This window comes from Dermacentor silvarum, chromosome 4, assembly GCF_013339745.2.
Source record: "Dermacentor silvarum isolate Dsil-2018 chromosome 4, BIME_Dsil_1.4, whole genome shotgun sequence".
In the NCBI taxonomy this organism is placed as follows: Eukaryota; Metazoa; Arthropoda; class Arachnida; order Ixodida; family Ixodidae; genus Dermacentor; species Dermacentor silvarum.
In genome coordinates, this window is record NC_051157.2 from 85,751,929 (window position 1) to 85,771,385 (window position 19,457).

Here is a 19,457-nt window from a genome sequence, read left to right on the forward strand (position 1 = left end):
CTGCAACATTAGAAATTATTTGATGTCCTTCAAATAGAAGGACATCAAATAATGGCATCATTCAAATAGAAATGCAAGGCTGCATGTACAGCAAGACTTGACATCTCTTTGAGAAGCCAATCCTTGAGTTACCATTTTTTTTCCAATTTGCCTTCACAAACACACTGTATACATGCAAGCATTATGTTACCCAATGGATGAAACGTCTCTACGCAACTCTCAGGATTCGTTGGAACTGCCTTGCATGCGCTCATTAGGGAGCGTATCTTAAATCAAACAATGCATATATGTTGGAGCAGTAGGTACTAGGCAAAATGACCCTCTGTAACACATTCGGCATTTTACAACGGTGGCATGGTACTGCTAGAAAAGGGCAGAGCAATAGCAATAGGACACTCACGTCGTACTGGGAAGCAAGTCCCTGGTACACAGTGGCGTCAACAGCACCCAGCTTGACTTTGCCCTTCAGCTCCGTAGCTGCCTTGGCCCAGTGGGGCGCCAGGTTCTTGCAGTGGCCGCACCAGGGGGCAAAGAACTCTACCAGCCAAAGGTCGTCACTCTTCAGCACCAGCTCCTCGAAGTTGCTGTCATCCAGCTCAACCACATCACCCTGGAAGAGATGACAAAATGATGTCGACGTCTCAAGGGGAACTTCATACATGAAAGTCAATGTATTCAGGTTGGGACCAGGAAACGCGACATAGCAGCCGGGAAAACGCAGCTGCGAGAAACGTATCAACTGGGTGCACTATTAGGAATTTTTTCTGCTCAAAATAAATTAATTTCTTCTTGATCTGGTGTATGTTTTGATGATATGGATATTTCACGCGACCCCGTGAAATTAGTTTCACCAAGATTTTACTGTACCCTCAATAACTTGGCCATTGAGTCAATTCAGACCTTTTTATCCAATCCCCTGAAATCTGAATTAACGAGGACTTACTGTACCTACAATTCTATGAGCCACAACTTTTAACTGGAGCTGAACAATGCTGTCAGAGCCAGAATTCAATCCCTAGGGCTGAAAGGGAGCCTACCACCCCAGAAAACCTGGAAGCAAGAGGACCACCCATGCACAGCCCTTCCTAGAATGGATTAAAGGTCTCATCATACAGCTTTATTGGACTGCAGACCCTGTATTGCTCCTTAATATAGTATGGCTGCTTGCGAGGTAGGTGTTCTTTGCCAATTAAAATGTTTTTACCAGAGAATATTTTTCAGTTACATCGCGCAAAAGTACTGTTCAAAGTAATAAATAGCAAATATAGAGCCAGGAACAAAGGCCAGGAGGGACAAACCTTTCCGCTAGTGCCGCTGCCTCCAGAGGTGCGCTTGCCAAGCCTCTGGTCAACAACCTTGCGAGCCTCCTGGAGGGCAGCTGACGCAACGCCATCAGCAGTGCGCGGCCCACTGTAGTCTGTTGGGCTATGCTTGTTGGCACCAAATATTTTGACCGTCGGGAAGCCCCTGACACCATACTGGCCTCCGAGAGACTTGTCCTTGTCGGCGTCCACGGCACCGACCTTGACTACACCCTGGGTGAACACGGTCAACAACAAAAATGTCAGCAAGAGCCAGCACCAAATAGAATGACTCTCCGATTTCCACAGCCTGCTGCACAGGTCTATCACGACAGCTGAACTCTTGCAAACAAAAATAAGCTACTTGCCTACAATAGTTTCTAAGCACATTAAAAGAAATTTCCACCCTGCCTAAACATCATCAAGAAATTGAGGCACGCTCTATGCAGGCTTATGTGCAATTTCTGAAGTGCCATTTTAGGTGGTGCACCCTGCCCAGGAAAAATTTTTTTTGTTTAGTACGAATTTCACATTCCAAAAGCTTGTACAAGTATTGTGTGATCTTCCATGTACAGTGCACATAAAAACGAGACACAAACAATGGCACGCACACATACACAGCACTGTGTGCCATTCTTTGTGTCATTTTTGTTTGCACTGTAAATGGAACATCCCGCATATCACCAACTCATCCAAGTCACCACCTTAAAGGAGTACTGAAAGGAAATTTTTGTCTTGTTTTTTATTGCTTTACTGGACAGCCATCAACCCAGTAATTATGCTATGGAGCCTTAATTCCTCACAAGCGTAACAAATAATTACATTACCTCTTAATGTGACCATTGCAAAACATGCGCCAAGAGTAGCGCAGCATCGTACATGAGAAATTAGGCTCATGTTATCAAAACCCATTGTGGCAGTCTCGTGGTACCAGGTAGCACTGAAACATACACACACACACTATGGCTGTGTTGCAGAAAGCAGAGTCCATTGAGCACACGAGAGGCCAAGAGGGGAGAGAGTGTCCCCCCTGCATTCTTAAGAAAAGCGAACAATTGAAAGGGCCGATACGACAGCTTTTGGCAACATTGTATGGCTATCAAGCATTACACTGGGCTGACTGGCAAGCTTTTAAGCTGCTTGAGACACCACGTGACCGCCAGCTCCGCTTTTGTCGACTTGTTGAGTGTCCTTTTTCACGTCCGAAGCCACACTGCGCTTGACACCCATGGGTCGTTTAAAAGGTGCTGTAATTAAATATTTGCGCTGCTCTCGAGAAACTTAAGCATTGTACCTTAATTATGAGTTGACCGCTACATAAAAAAGCAAAAAAAAAAAAAAAAATCAGAAGAAATTTTTTTGTCAGTACTCTTTAAACAGGTGCAGCTTTATTGAAAAAAAAATTGTTAACGTATTAAAAAAATGAACACGGTCAATCTGAACCCACTGCGCCAGTGCCAGAATAGATAAGCAGAACAAGAGGCAAGAAGCGAAGTCATCAGCAGCAGAAAACTGACGTCTGCTACAGAGAGCTGAAGAAGGACGCAATGGAGGCAGCCAAGTGTGAAGAAAGTCAAGTGAGCAAAATGGGACCAGCGAGAGAGAGAGAGAAATAGAAGAGAGGATAGGCAGGGAGGTTAACCCGACGCACGTCCGGTTTGCTACCCTGCACTAGGTAAAGGGGGTATAGGGATGAAAAGAGAGAGAAAGAAATAGAGCACAGTTTCGCGCACATTTGAAACTTCGCACGAAGTCTACAGACGGTCGCCAAGACCTGCCGACTTGAGGTAGTGCAACAAGGCTTTCGTGGCTTTCTGTGCCATTGACGCATACGGCCATGGTCCAAGGATCTTCATTTCAGAAAATGGTCGAGAGTACAGCCGGTTCAATGCTGTCCGGAGAGTTTCACGCTCGACGTCGAACTGGGGACAGAGCGTTCGCAGAGCAAGCAGCGTTTAGCTATTAGAAGTGAAGAAGAAATGACTTTTCAGTGAACACCAAAGAAAGCTTCGCTTTATCATAGATTCCCACACATATAATCTGGCATTTTTTTTTCTTTGGGCACAAAGTGACAAGCTCTTCAGGTGGCAGCACACCAAGCTACCCAAACGCGTTGTAAGCTTGCATGTCCGTTTTTGTACAACAAGATGGCCACTGCAGTTGCTGCTTTTACAACTGCCAGAATGCTAACTTCCATTTTCGGGCATCGGATCCAGATTTTGCTGTTTAGGAAGTGTGCAGCATGTCTTCCCTTGTAGGCAGCAAGTCAACAGATTTGCAATTGTGAGGTATTTGTAGATAAAAAGCACAGCCAACCCCTGTGCCTTGGTCAAGATTGCAGTGTGGTCTGGTGCAGGCTCCCCAAGAGCTTTGGCTCACCAGTGCTTGTACCAAGATCTTGCTCCTTCTGGACAGACTTAGCGACATCTTGCAGTGATGGCCGAGAAGGAATTAAAATAGCGTGCCCAGATGACACATTTTCTGGACATTGCCCCCCCCCCCCCCCCCCCGTTGGTAGTTAAAATGAAATAAATTATGGGGTTTTTACGTGCCAGAACCCCAATCTGATAATGAGACACGCCATAGTGAGAGACTCCAGATTCATTTTGACCATCTGTGGTTCTTTAATGTGCACCTGAATCCAATTACATGGGCATTTTTGCATTTCGCCCCCATCGAGATGTGGCGCCGCGGCCAGGATTTGATCACGCAACCTCATGCTTAGCAGCGCAACACTGTAGTTGGTAAGCCATGACAACAGGTCCCCCATAGCTAGTGCCGACAATGCGATAATTGTGCAGCTTCTGTATTATGTTCTCTCCACGCAAGAGTGGTGTTTGCAGTTTTCAAAAGGCACTGCCTAGGTGCTGTGTCATCTGGTTTACGCAGTCCTCTTTATCAGCATCAGTTGCATATGGCCTTAGAGACAATAAAAGTTTTGCTGTCTCAATCAATAAGGAACCTGATGAAGCACAGTGGTGTCTTGCATAATGCTGCTTATTTGCATAATGCTGCTTGCGTCTCCATAGCACGAGAGCAGCATGCAGTGTTTTATTCGCAAATAGGGCTTTGGGATTCCTCTTCAGTACCAAAGTCACGGTGCCAGCTACATGCGGCACCTCAAGTCTAGGCACAAACCAGTGCCTATGAACACAGCTGTGCTTACTCCATTGTAGCTCTCATGACCTCTCTTTTGACATGTACCATTGCACACAACAGCAACATCAACTCCATCCAGCTTTTACAGCAGCAGCACGAACTTTATTGCCAATCTCAGTGAAATTCTTGCGATGCAATGGTACCCACCAGCCGAGAATAGCACAGAAACATGACAGATACTTATGTCCAATGCACATCACACAGGCAGCCATTACTACTTTCATAATCATGGCGAAGCTGGCACATGAGCTGCTGCTTTGATAGCTCCACTCTTCGCTAGTGCTGATGCACATCCGCCCGGCAAAATGCACATGTGCGCAAAAGAAAGCCCTAACAGAGGGAACTCACTGTTCTCGCAGTGCAGTTAAAGGAAAGCCAAGTGGCTCTTCCATTTCTTTGCTGGCTTGCGGATGGCGAGTTTGCTGCCATGGTATGTTGGACAAGCAGCACCATTTACCAGCACTGTAAGCGCACCGCTGTTGCAGATCAGTCCACTCGCAAAACCACTGCTTTTCCTTCCATTTCCATCTTCCTTTTGGAAGCATTGACAAGCTTCAGCCTGGCGTTGACCTCATCGGAGTCCCCCATTGCCCCAATTACGCCTAGCTGGCTCAAAGTCGCTTTCTTTCATTTCTTGCTTTCCGCTTGGCCCCCATGTGACGATATCCTCTGTACTTGTTGCTTCAACACTATCAAGCTTGAAGATAACGTTTCTTCTAGTGATTAATTGAAGATTACTTTAAAGAAACATGGAAGTGAGCAGGCACTCGCTTCACAAGGACTAATCAGTGGTATCTAATGGTGGCCTTGCTGAAGTACTATGCAACTTATATTACTAGAGAGGCTAAAAACCGGCAAAGAAATGGCTAAATTTTGTCGGCCAAAATATAAAACTGGAAAAAACCCCAACTAAGAGAATAAGGCTTGCTCAATCTCTCTGAACAAACTGAAATGACGGACGGCACCAAGGTTGCCAAAGTCAAATGCTCAAGTTAGCTGACATGTACATAAATTTGCAGTTTTGAGCCACTGCACCTGAATTTGGTTTTTCACACACAATGGAAGTAGAGCAAAATTTCAGAAGAGACAAAACAGGACAGAGTGCTACTCATTTCTTATTTGAATTCTTTGAATTTTAGGTCGAATGTCCAAGAATAATTTTACAAGCTATAGCTAAAAACTAAAAATTTTAGCAACAAAAGCCAATTTCGAAGTGCACCGAACATACAGGAAAACTGAACGGAAGTCCTGAAATTGTTGAGCCTAGCCGATTACATTTGGGCCGTAGTTTTAAAATGAGATTAATAATTTATAGGAAAATAATCGCTCCATTCCTGCAGCACAACGATGGAAACGCATTCCACACTTCACAATGTTGTTTTCCACTGCAACGACTGGAGCTTTTAACCGAGATCCTTTGCAGCAGGTGAATAGCATCCATCCTCTGCTAGAGCTGTCAGAGCCAGAATTCATTCCTTAGGGCTGAAAAGAGAGCCTGTTGCCTCCGAACATGGAAGCGGTCGGCCCCGCAGACACAGCCCTTCCTAGAATGTCTGGCAGAGCCAGATTTCATTCCTAAGGGCTGAAAAGGGAGCCTGTTGCCTCAACCTGGAAGCTGTCGGACCCCAGACACAGCCCTTTCTGAATGGATTAAAGGCATCATCACCCAGCTTTACTGCACTACAGACTGTACTACAAGTCTCTGTATGCAAACCATAACATTGCCTCCCCAGCTGGAATGCCAGGTTACGAAAATTTGTGACCCACTATCAAAGGGCGTGATGTCACACACACACATGTTCTAAAAACAGACATGATAAAACTTCCTCAGTCACTTTATCAGCATTACTTCACTATTATTCGGTGTAGCTTTACATAGGAACAGATCAAAGCGGCCAGTGAACAACAAAGATGGCAGTTCATTGGAATGATTAACAAACGCTTCAATAGCCAGAAAGCAAAAACCAACAGAGGACATCCCCATATCGCACATACCTTAAGTGCAGAGGCTGCCTTGGCATATTCAGAAGCAAAAGACTGGCAGTGGCCACACCTGGAATAGGAAGAGATGAAGTACGTAGTAAATTAAAGCTAAATTCTATTTACGCAGGCGATTAATGTACAGTTATTGCAAAACTACCAGTAGTTCCGTCAACATTTATTAGAGGTCAGTCACTATTGCAAAACTTAGCAGAGCAGACAACTGATGCACATTGAGTGCCATCAACCCCCCCCCTATTGTATATGCCACTCGTTTCCTACATATCTTAAGCCTAGAACACAAAGGAACAAAACAATTCTGCCCGAGAAACGTGAAGGTCAATTGTAATGAAATGTCACTGTGTGTGTATATATATATATATATATATATATATATATATATACACTATTGAAGCAATCTTGGAAAAACTGCAGGACTGGCAATCGTCTAACTGCCCTCCCACCAAGTTTTTTTAGACTAGTACATAGAATTCTTAAATTGCCTGTTTCAGATCATCATCATCATCATATTAATTTTGCACTTGTATTATTTACAACACACTTGTAATACTTGAACTAGATTGTGCGAAGAGGCGAACATTACACACACACACACAACACACACACACTAAATCAAAATGCATATTTTACCAATTTTCAAATTATCATTAAGATTTTGCCTTGTGTCACAGCATATTATTGCAACTTACAAATTGTAGTAAGTGAGACAAACTGTAGCCAGCGAGACTGAATTTTGGTGGTCTTTGTGCCATATAAACAGCTGTACTAGTTGTTATGCTAGACAGGGCATCCCATTATATTTTTCCATACGGGATCAAAATAAGCACATTCTATACTATTTTGGGAGACTATGCTCATTATGAGTAAATGTCAGGGCAATATAAACAGATGGCACACCTATGGCACACAGACAAGCATCAGCTGTTACTCAGAGGCTTGAATTGGCCAACGTCGCAATAAATTCACTACACGATTCTCATGACAGACTTTAAGAGCCACAAAAGGCCAACACACTCATCTGTGCAAGATTGCCAGCTTACACTTCAGGGACAATAAATAGGGCACCTTTAATAGCAGAAACTGTCTCGTAAAAGCCAAAAAGAAGCAAGCAAAGGGAAGGAAAGAAAGTGAAAATCTAGAAGTGACGCTACACCCTCCAGCTCACTATGATATCGAAAAGTGCAGCAAAGATTGACCATGATGAGGTGAATAGCATCCATCCTCTGCTAGTGCTGTCAGAGCCAGAATTCATTCCTTAGGGCTGAAAAGGGAGCCTGTTGCCTCAGAGAACCTGGAAGCAGTCGGCCACCCAGACACAGCCCTTCCTAGAATGGATTAAAGGTCTCATCACCCAGCTTTACTGCACTACAGACTCTGTACTACAAATCTACTTGTTTACATAGATGTTGGGAATAACTTCAATGCTTGTAGCTTTTGCAGACTTTTCCCCCACCCCCAGAAAAGAAGTCAAAACTTCAGAAGTCAAACAGGGCATTATCGCTGCCACAGCCCGAGCACACGGAAGATTGAAGAGGCAATTTGGGGCCTCTACTGCCATTTTTTTTAATGAATAAACTCGGATATGCAAATTCTTGGGATTTTATGCATAAGCCAAACAGCCCTCTTAACTTTTTACCATTTATTTTGTGAATTTACACTAGGTGTATTAAAGCATTTATGAAGAGCCAACAACTAAGATTATTCATGCCTGCAAGGAAAAAACCCTTTTCCTGCACAAAGGCACATTGGTACTTTTTTCCGTGTTTGGATCATTATGGCAAAGTAGAAGTTTTTGAAACCGATAAATTAACTAGGCCTGAGGAGACAATGCGAAAACGTACGACGTCTGACCCAGCTGGTGTGGGAACTAAAAGGCAGTCCATCACCACACGTATTTCATTTTCACATCTTTTCTGGCTTACCATGCATATCTCTGGTGGCAAGGGTGGCTTTCTCGGCAATACAGACACATACTTTCCTAATAAAGCTCAACCTCATTTTTCTTTTTAGTCTCTCTCCTCTAATTCAGCTGGTCAGAACAGCTGGGATGTCAGAGTAATATCTCACCAAGGTGCGTAGAACTCCACAATCCAGATTTCATCGCTGTCAATGACCCTGTTCTTGAAGTTTGCTGGGGAAAGATCCACAACCTCCGTGTGGGGCCCATACATACCCAGGGCCACAGAGCAGAGGGCTGGCAATACGGCAAGAACCGCTAGAATACACAAAAAACATCATGAAGACACATGCACAATCCAGTCAATAGTGATACAGAATGTTTAATGAACATCACGGGAATGAATCTGATTGAGATTTAAAGTGGCAATCAACTGTTCGAATTACGAGTTGACAACACAGTTGAAACCTTTCACACCCAAAATCTTTCTGTTCGGACTACAAAGGTGGAGTTAATTATTAAAGAATGCTTATTCAAAAATAGGGGTCGCGAGCATGGTGGTTGGTCGCTTATTGCAGTTAAGCCGGCCTCTAAGCAGAAATGCTTATACCTGTGCCACACGGGCACCGAAAATGCCATTAACTTCCTAATGCCTCAAGATTTAATGTCATTCGCGTGGTGCCACGTGCAAATCAAATGGCATTCGCCTTAATGACATTCGTCACCGAAGGAATTCGCCAGAACTCATTTGACTGAGAAATGCGTACTCTCGACGCCATACCTTGCTCAGTGCAGTATAATTGAAGTATTTGAAACATTCTCTACCATGTACAAAATAATTTATATGCAACTTTCAACTACAACGCTCCTAAGAGGAGTTGTACTTGGTGAACTTCGTGAGGTCAGCGTCGGAACGGGCTTCGACGGGCCATCGAGTTTATCGAGGAGGCTATGGATGGTGTTAAGACCTGCGATGACAACCGTGAATACGCTACTGAGAAGCGAGAGCGGAGGCGCCTAACAAGACCTTCGATTACAAGTTGACAACCGCGAAGAGGCTACCGAGAAGCAAGCGAGAGCCGAGGGGAACCCCTAACGACACCGTCCGAGCAAGTTAATTGTGAATACCAGCGTGCCACGTGTCACCGACCCGACAGTGGCCACTGCACCCTCTCCACGGCACTGCACGTGCCTGACTCACACCCTTTTACTGTGTTCTTTACTTCTCTTTCCACTTTCCTTTCCCCACTCTGACTACTGCAAATAAACCAGTCTCGAAACGGATCCCAAAGAGTGAACTTCTTCCTTCGTGGCTCCTGCGCGCACGGCCAACGCCGTCCAACTAAGTTAACGCGCAGCAAAAGTTAGCAGTCGTTCAAAGGCGACAGTGATTAGATTCAGTTTATCGGCGCAAGTATTCATCACAGATGGGCCAAACGCCATTTTGATTTGCGGCTTCGGATTTTACTTGCAATGGCTTATGTTGCTATGGTCGGCTGCAACGTTGTAAAAGACAGCAACAAACTAAAGCTAGCGGCACTATAGTAGGCTTATATCTACATTTCACTAGCCTTGAAGGCAGATTATACTTGAAAATGCATGTTTATCTTTTTATTACCCTAAACTTGCTCACTTCAGATTACACTGTTATCGACATCATCGGGTCAGGTGTCATTAAATTTGGACTGAAGTCCGTAGATTTTCTGCTCTTTTAAATAGCGACATCTGCTCCGTTGGCCACCATTATCTTCCTAGATAGCATGCGACCGTCAACGACTGCTGCTATCTACGCTGCTCGCAGCAGCGTGCAAGTGAATGCGGGTGAACAGCGTTAGGAAGAACATGGCTGCTGGAATGAGCGCCGCCCAATGAGATTTGTCGGCAGTACTTCAAAGCTTGTCGCTACTTAAAGAAAGCAAAAACATATCTAGGGACTTTAATTTGGACGTGTGGCAGCTCTGCAAAAAAAAAAAAAAAGTCAGTCAGGAAGGCCTTAACTACTGAATGCCATTTTCTGTGCCCGTGTGGCACGGGTATTAGAGTTGCTATAACCGCAATCGCCTTTGAGAGTGAAAGGTATTTATATCTGCTGCCCCAGAATTGTAGCACAGAGAACAGTTCATGATTGTGCTTCTGGAGTACACTCTTTTTCCATCCCAATAATGTGGTAGACTAACCATGGCCATTTTTCGCTGCCTCCAGATCTATTATCTTGATCACCACGAAGCTTCCCTCTTTTGTGCAGCTTACCATATTTTTGCCGCTGACATGCACATTATTCACAGCACTGTTTACGAAAAATATGTAACCAGCCCGCTAGTCAACATGGATATGGTCAAGTACTGTTCCCTCTCTGCCCTACTTATTACTTGGCACTATTTCGATCACACAAACTCAGGTCACAAACTATGTTTTGTTCATTTACAACATGCACAGTTGAGAGTCCCTAAAACACAAAACAGGCTAAAGGGCAATATTGTATTTAACTGTTCCCCCTACATCTTTCTTATTCAATACTTTAAAAACAGAACATTAGCCAATATAGCTACTCAACTCAGCTATTCCCCCATTACAGCTTATGAACCCTCCCAAGCATACAAGCTGCCATCATTCATGCAAGACAACCTATCCATTTCACAATGCAAGTAGGACACGTCAATGTACATACACAATATATCCCCCAGCTGGATGGCAAAGACTTGAGAACAATTTCGACAGCAGCTGCAGTGAAGGCACAGGCTTCAATTTGTAGATGAACCCAAGAGGCCTGGAGTGACAGGTTCTAGCTAATTTAACTTTCTTACTTCAGCAGAGGAAGTCTTTCCAATTGAATGGAACCATGCATTCCAAGAAATTTGAAGACATTTCCACTGCCACCTTAAGCAACCATTGCAAGCTGCTGGGGATGCCTGCAATCATTTATATGACAAGTTTCACACTAATTATAGTAGTAGAGTGAAATTTCGTACTGCAATCATTCATTCAACCACTGTAAATCTTTCTGGGGTTTTACGTGCCAAAACCAGTTCTGATTATGAGGCACACCGTAGTGGAGGGCTCTGGATTAATTTTGACCACCTGGGGCTCTTTAACGTGCACTACAATGCAAGCACACGGGCGTTTTTGCATTTTGCCTTCATCGAAATGCGGCCGCAGCGACTGGGATTCGATCCTGTGATCTCATGCTCAGCAGCACAACGCCTTAGCTGACTAAGCCACCGCGGCGGGCAACCACTGTAAATCAAGGCAACACATGGATGTTACCATAATTTGGCACAGCGCCATCAGAAAAGCATGTGTCCGCTTTACGTTTTCCCTCTTTGACGTTCTATTATGTTGTATGCTAGGCCTGCAATGTTTTACAGACAGCTAAGTTAACTTAATCATAGTTTTCACCAAATAAATAAACTACAACAAGTTGGCGCATGATATGTAGGAACATGTGTGCAGCTAGATTAGATATTCAGACTGCAACATTCACCACAGGCAAGTTGTTTCAATTATCAATCAGTTTTGTGTGCAGTATATTTAAAACAGCCATATGGTAGCAGCTTGACCCTGAATAAGACTAATTAGCTTAGAGAAGGTTATTGTAAGAAGCCAAAAGAGCATTAGAAACATGGCAGCTACACCAAGCCCATTCTTGCTTAGTGGCAATACTGGCAGTATGTGCCAAGACTAGTGATCTTAGTATAAAACCACAAAAGGCGTCATGTTTTCGTTCATGACATACAGACATCAAACCCACATCAAACATCAAGTAGTACCATGGCATTGCATTAACAGCGTAGTTATGACTGACATTAATTGATGCACGCCTTCAGTTTCAACTCTGGGACAAGTTTATACTTCAGGTCTTAAAAGCCTAATAATGTTTTAGCTGCAACCAATGAAATTGCTGCAATAAATCTGCATCCCGAAAAAAAAAAAAAAAGGTGACTAACTACAGCTGTTCCCGTGATTTGCTTATCTGCAACATTTAAAGTTCTCCATAAAACTGGCATAGACCGTATTCATAAAAATTATCATAATACCCTTCATTTCATCATCATAAGTGTTAATAACCCCCCCTCCCCCCTTGTCAAGCTGGCAATCCCCATGTATCTGGCATCTTTACGAAGCTGCCAACAATATATGCACGTGGCTGCTGACGCGTTGTCTGGCTGCGCTTTTAAACAGTAGGAATACAAATGACCAAACTGAGAATCCCGCAAATACACCATGCTCAATTCCAGATTTGAAACGGGAATCCTACATGGCCTGCCCTTATCTCGAGTTATCACTAATGCGGGGGATAGTTCTGTGCTACAGTTATATCTGACGCCAACATGACTATTTTACACGGACACGGCAGGACACGGAATGCGCGGCAGTCTGTACTTTTTTCTTAACCATTTCGGAGACTGAACGTAGGAAAGCTACACGTAGCACTAGGCGTGACACTTGACCCATCCCAACAATGGAAGTCCGGACAACGTGGCCTACGCTGCCTCGAATGTTTACATTCACGCAATACTCCCAGCCGAAATAGGAATCAAGATGATTTGCATAACATGCGAACCGCGCTACTTTGTTCATACAACGAAAGAGCCCTTATATGGAGAACTAAGTGGGCGCACACCACCTGTCCCGTGCCCGACAACGGAATTAAAAAAGGGGCGTAACGTTTTATCCGTAATCAGCACAATACCAAATTACTTCGATAAAGCGCCCTTTGTGATGTATGAACGGTGAAACCACGAAAGCCTGAGCGGGCTGACACACAATGCCCACAGTGACACGCAGTACACACGATAGTCACGCAATGCAAAAGCCGCGGCCCGAAGTTAAATTGGCTTTACGAGGACGAGAAAGTTCGTTATTTACATCGTGGCAAGCTCGGCAAAAGCAGATTTACCATAAATGCGACGAACGGATCACGACCACGCCACGACATCGTAAGACAACGATGGCAGATCCGACTGCCCGGCTCCGGCTTTGTTCTTAACAAGCTACGATCGCCATCAGCTTAGAAAAAAAATGCTTACCTATTGCCATGGTGACCTTGAGAAATAAGTTACTTTTTGGCAAGGTTTTGGAGAAATATATTGACTTAGACTTGACGGAAGAGCGAAAATGACGAACAGCCACGCATTTGGAGCGGCGGTGTTTAAAACAGCACAGAGTCTCGTGGCTGATGGTGATTGGCTGGCCGGCAACCTACACGCTGACAAAGCCAAATGACAAGACACATTGCATAGAACTATAAAAAACGTAATTATAAATAAAAAATAACGTCATTTTACTTAAAAATGCCGTCATTTATGCTTTATTTTTTAAGAAGAAATAATTTTTTTTGTGAATGCGCTCGCAAGTATCAACAGGTGGCAGCACAGAACAAGAACCAAGCCGATTGAAATACAATGGCGCGCGTTTTGATCAGGTGAAAAACCTCCGGTTCTGTATTCTCAGTATAAAACGATAAGGGCTGAAAATAAGTATTCCGAATATTATGGGAGGGAATTCGGTTTTAACAGGAAATGGTCTGTAAAGCAAAGATGTCGATCGTCTGGAATCTGCGACCCTTATGTGCTCCGATGCAAGGAGTCTAGGTCACGCGTCAGCCTGCTGCCCAAGCAATATTTTACTGTATATTTTTTATTTGCTTCCATCTTGCCTGCCGCTACAACGACAACGAGAAATGGAAAGGGGGGTATGGAGAAGGAAGCTAGATAGCGCCAAGGGGCTTAAAGTCTCTCTGCAGTGAATAAAGGGGGGGGGGGGGGGGGGGGAGTCATAAGGTGGCGACACGTATAGCGCGCGCACACTCACACACGCTGTGTGTGTGTGTGTGTGTGAGTGTATACATACAGTGGCGCACCGACGGGGGAAGGGGGTTTGGGTGTTGTAACACCCTCCTGATTAACAAAAACACTCCCGATTCCAAAAACACTATATCACTGTCTTGGATATGTATATTTATTCATTCACTCTTAAATTACTTTGAGTAAAACGCTGAAGAAATAAACATCGTCATCATCCTTGGTGTCATTATAGTTTTATAATTATTAGGCATTTTATTTGCTGTTGGATTCCTCTGGCTAAAGCAAGGAAATTGCATATTATGCAAAGAACTTGAGACGACCGAAATTACCGCACTGACCAGCAGTGGGTTAGTGCCGTCAGCGTATTCACAGATCGGTCGCAGCTGTGTAAGAAGGCGACGAACGCGCGAGTAGTGGCACGAGCGCGGTTACGCCGAGGGACACCGACGCTCAACCCAGGAATGGGTGCCGAAGAGCTGAGCTTTAAAAATGCAAACAATCAAATGTGTTAAACTTACATATGGCCCTGTAATTTTTTAACAGCGGAGCTGGTTAAGCTCTTGGTTAGGCCTTGTAGTGCGAACAAAATGTGGGCCGATCCTGGCGGTAATGCAGAAAGGGCCCAAGGGCAATGGCACATACCCCTGTGAACTAGCGAAGGTGTTTAAGCTCGAGGATGGTCCGTCGAGTGTACGCCGCAAAACCCCCGCCTGGCGATGACGTCACCGTGCGTCACCTAGCAACGCTTCGCCCAAGCTACGCCGGCCGCGCCGAGCCTCGTCACAGCTACGTGAGCCGTGACGCCATCGCGTGCACCGCATCACTTCGCCTTAGCTTTGCCGGGCCATGACGTCACCGCGCCGTGCGGAGTGATTGCCGCGGCTGCGCAGAGGCGGAGCTAAGCCGTGAAGTCACTGCGCCGACCCATGGGATATATACCTCCGCGTCGCCACCGCGGCGACAGAAAAGACCCGCCCTCTCCGCGCTGAGCACATCGCCGCGAAGACGAGCCGAAGAAGAGCGCCACTCCAGAAAAAGAGGAAGCGCGGCGGCTTTCTCGAGAGCGAGTGAGACGACTTCGGTCCGATCCCGTGTATCGCGCAGCCGAAGCGACGGTGAAACGTCGGCGATTCGCAGAAGATTCGGAGTTACGAGCCCGCGAAACCGAGCAAAAGCGTTTGAGCGTCAAGAAGCGTCCCGATACTTTAATGACCGAGTGTTCGTTGCTCCTTGGGCTGTCGATGATTCCGGGGTGATCTCGCGCAAAACGTGGCCGCGTCTCGAAGCATAACCTCGCAAAAACTTGGCCGAACCGAGATAAAGCTAGGTGCGGTCGCCAGCTTCGCTGTTTGCCCAGTCTTCTTGCCTTCTTGACGCGGGAAAATTGACATTTAACACAAACAAGCAGGGCGTCAAACCGGAACTGAACCGATATATTTTTCACCCATCTTGGAACTGAACCCGAACCGGTTCGCCCACAGGTCATGAGCACAAGGTTGTGCTTGTTCCATTTCCACGAGAGCAGACAATATTTCTCGCGCCTATATATATATACGGCACAGCGCGCAGTGTACTGCTAAGTCCACTCTCCCATAACTCAAAGTGCTGACTATGGGAACAGCCATGTGCATGGCTCTTCCCAGCGATCGCATGGACTCACCCAACTGTACACATGATCGGCTAAACTGCACACTGTGCGCTGAGTCGGCGCGCACTGCCGGCGTCGAGGTGGAAGATACTGCTTGTACTCACGGCACCTGCCAAGTTCGGGCACAGAAGCGTATTGGTTTTGCTTTCCGATACGCGTGTTGCAGTTTAATTGCACTGTACTGTCAATGTCTGCTGCTGCTTCTGCAGCTCGATTGGGGTTTCGAGGAGGTTTTCTAGGTAAGTGCAGACGGCGACAACTCAATAAAGTAAGAGGGAGCTAGTGCGAACTTTGTGTCGCTGTGCTCAGCTAATAACAGGCGATATCGCAACTTTATGTCATTGTAGACTCTTTATATAGGTTTTAGGTAGAATAGTGTTTGCTTGTGAGCCAGTTTGTGCGAGTGTTCTGAAGAAACCCAGCGTAGAAGATGTATCGTTATGAAATGCCAAGAAAAAATTTGCCGTGGTTGAACGCGGTTAATTAAACCAAGTTTGTCGAGCGATAGTACGGTTTGGCTTGCTTTGGGAAAGGACACAGACGCTGCTCCGCGCCGGCAGCAACTACCACATCTACCACATCGCAGATAGCTTTCAAGATATGAGCGCCCACGCGGCGTACGCAGCAGCCGCCGGTCCCAGTTTGACCTTGACTGAGCTTGAAGGTCAGATTAACGGTACCAAGCGTTTCTGGGTTTGTACCTGGAGTAGTAGAGCTATCGCTCTAAAAGTTGTATTAGTCCGATATCTCCACCCATCGACGCTAAAATTAATGTAACACGATGACTGCTGTGTTCTGCTCGGTGTCTGCACTATATATATATATATATATATATATATATATATATATATATATATATATATATATATATATATATATAAAACGCACAGAATAAACAGTGTGAGAAAACTCACTTGAATTTACAAGTGTCGACTAAAAACAGTATATATATATATATATATATATATATATATATTCTTTGCGTTTGCGCGATTCTTGCGCACATAAAAAAATGTCACATTTTCGCCCTAGGGGCGAAGCAATGAATGCGATAGCAACACAGCAATGTCATACGAAGTAAGGTGAGCGGCTTTGGTAGCAATATGAATTGTAAACATGAGCTGATTAAGTAAGCAGGTGTGCTGCGGCGTAAGTAGACCGACTTAAAGAGAGACTCGATGACCACGAGAAGGCGCGTGTGAAACGGTGGCGTTGATGAGAAGCGCTTCCCGTGGGCAGCGCGCGTGCGAAGGGACACACCTGTAGCGCTGCACTGCCGATCCGGGCAGCATTGCATGTGTAGCGTGCGTTGGAAAATGTGGCCCGACTATTACTAACTGAATGAACAAGCGTGGTGTGAGCGCGCACAAACAAACATGAATAGATCACACTGAATGACTGCAGACAACGACTGTCAAAACGCTGGCAGCAAGCGCATATATACGCCGCAGCAGCGGGCGAAGGTACGTGCGGTCTATCGCTTCAACGGAAACTGAGCGGCGAATGCACGGCGCATAAAGGTCAGAGCCGTGTGGAGATAAGCGACGGTGCGAGCGAGCGACGAGCGCGGTTGTTGGCAGCGTAGAAGTGCCCCCCCCCCCCCCCCCCCCCCCCGCTGCCTCCGGCGCTGGCTTCCCGCTTCCTTGCTTGCGCGTGGGAGAGATAAGAGACGGTGTGGTCGAGCGACGAGCGCGGTTGTTGGCGGGGGAAAAGTGCCCCCCCCCCCCCCCCACTCGCTCCGGCGCTGGCTTCCGCTTCGTTGCTTGCGCGTGGGAGATAGAGTGCGTTCGCTCTCCGTGATAGCGCGCGTCCCCGCACGCTTCCGCTCGGGCGTACGGCGCGCGGTGAAGATTTTATCTATACGGAACCTCACGGCGACGGCGACGCCGACGGCAGAAATCCGGTTGAAGTGTCCATATAATTGCTATCGCAATAATAAATAATATCATGATGCAGCAAGTATTTATAAATTTCTGTTCGTTACGACTGCTCACTTTTACGAAATCTTATACACGTTCTCTTGGAACTATACGCGCCTTTTCTCATTTTTACGAAAATTAACACGGAATTCATGGGGAGTTGGGCATTAGATGAAACATACTACTTCAATTTCTGTAGGACAATGTGGACAACGAGCGCGAGTAGCTTCAAGCTGAATACTGACACAGGATTTCCGACTCTTGCTTATTTTGTTCTATTACATAGCTGTTGACCTCGAAACTATAGAGTAGGGTGCTAGAATACCTCGAATGCGCAAGATATCGCTCGTTACATCCTTATATCCTTTTTTAATTCGACCTGTTCAAAACTCGCGATAAATGGAGCGTGGCTTCTTGGTGCAGGAATTGTTTACAAGAACTTCTCTACACGTCACGAAAATCGCAGGTAGTGGTCACCTGACATCAGAAACCGCTGAAGCATCAGTAATCCTGGTGTAGTGGCTGCAAACCATGCACATAACGAACGTATGCGTCGCCTGAAAGCTGGACGCACGCCGCAGAGGTCATTCCTTTCTGTTTCAATCTGCGCTTCTATTCGGCATGGGATAATAAGCTTGGTCCTCTGAAGTTTATCTCTCCACTATTCTGTCTTTCATTTCCCCTTCCCCTAGTGCAGGGTAGCAAACCAGAATCTCTTCCGGTTTAAGTTATGGCTTTAAATGTCGTGAAGAGTCAATCGAAACGGATCAAACTTCGGTAGCACCGTAAAAAGCAGTAGCTGAAAGTTCCCCTGCTTGACTTTTGCAACTGCTTTCGAGGGATCGATTGTTGCTTTGATTTATCGCTATACGATTATCTTATGCGTAACTCGACTCCAGGCTGGGATCTTGCACGCTTAATGGTGGACCCACTGAAAGACGAATTGCAATGAGGCTCTGCTTCGGTGTCCGTTTACATTCTTTTATTTTTTTATTTTACAGACTGGCTTTAAGCAATGTATGCATAGTGGTACAATTAGTGTTTGCACCTAGTTAATTTACTCTATGGTATAGTATATCCACCTTGTTTACAAGAAATACGCGTACACTTCGCTTCATTTATAATCGTTTCAGTTTTTTGTAGGCGTGGGCGAATATTTAAAGTTCCGCATACGAATCGAATATTTCACGCTAACTATCCGTAGTATTCGTATTCGAAAAGGAACTATTCGGCCTTTTTGAATAGTCAGAAATAACCACGTATTTCGCAACAACCGATTGTTCAAGTCTGGTTGCTTCTCTTCGTCTTATAAACAAAGTAATCGCGATATATCAGAATTGAAACCACGGCAATATTTTTCGACATAGTCGAGAAACAAAATAGGTAATGCAAGCTTTATTTTTATTTCGCGACAGAATCCATGGCAGCCTGTGATTTTTGCTTGTGGTCTGTCATTTAGTGCCTTTGGCACGCTACAGCCAGTAATATTTTCCTTGCAACGGCCCCCTTTCTTTACACGTGTCTACGGCACGCAAGTCCTTCAGCAACATTTTTTTTCTTTTCCTTTTCCACAACTCCTGATCTTTTTTTCGCCAACCATTTATTTAGTTTTTTGTAAAGCTAGTCCTATATCAGCCATTCATTCTCGGAAAAACTTGTTTGCAACCAGACTCTAAAGATACTGAGAAGATACTGAGAAAGTTTTCAAGCAAATTTTTTAATGACAAT

At 45.2% G+C, this 19,457-nt stretch overlaps 1 protein-coding gene across 1 annotated transcript in view; it reads right to left on the reverse strand.

Moving 5' to 3' along the window:
- The window catches only part of LOC119450346 (protein disulfide-isomerase A6 homolog), a 32,900-nt gene extending 19,357 nt beyond the window's left edge, over positions 1-13,543 (reverse strand). The window contains exons 1-5 of the mRNA XM_037713780.2: positions 13,386-13,543; positions 8,529-8,676; positions 6,456-6,513; positions 1,299-1,535; positions 401-610 (exon numbers count right to left, since the gene is read on the reverse strand). Of these exons, the coding sequence (XP_037569708.1) occupies positions 401-610; positions 1,299-1,535; positions 6,456-6,513; positions 8,529-8,676; positions 13,386-13,395 (663 nt within the window). The 5' untranslated portion in view covers positions 13,396-13,543. The remainder of the gene's footprint in view (positions 1-400; positions 611-1,298; positions 1,536-6,455; positions 6,514-8,528; positions 8,677-13,385) is intronic.
- Between the last annotated feature and the right edge of the window lie 5,914 nt (positions 13,544-19,457).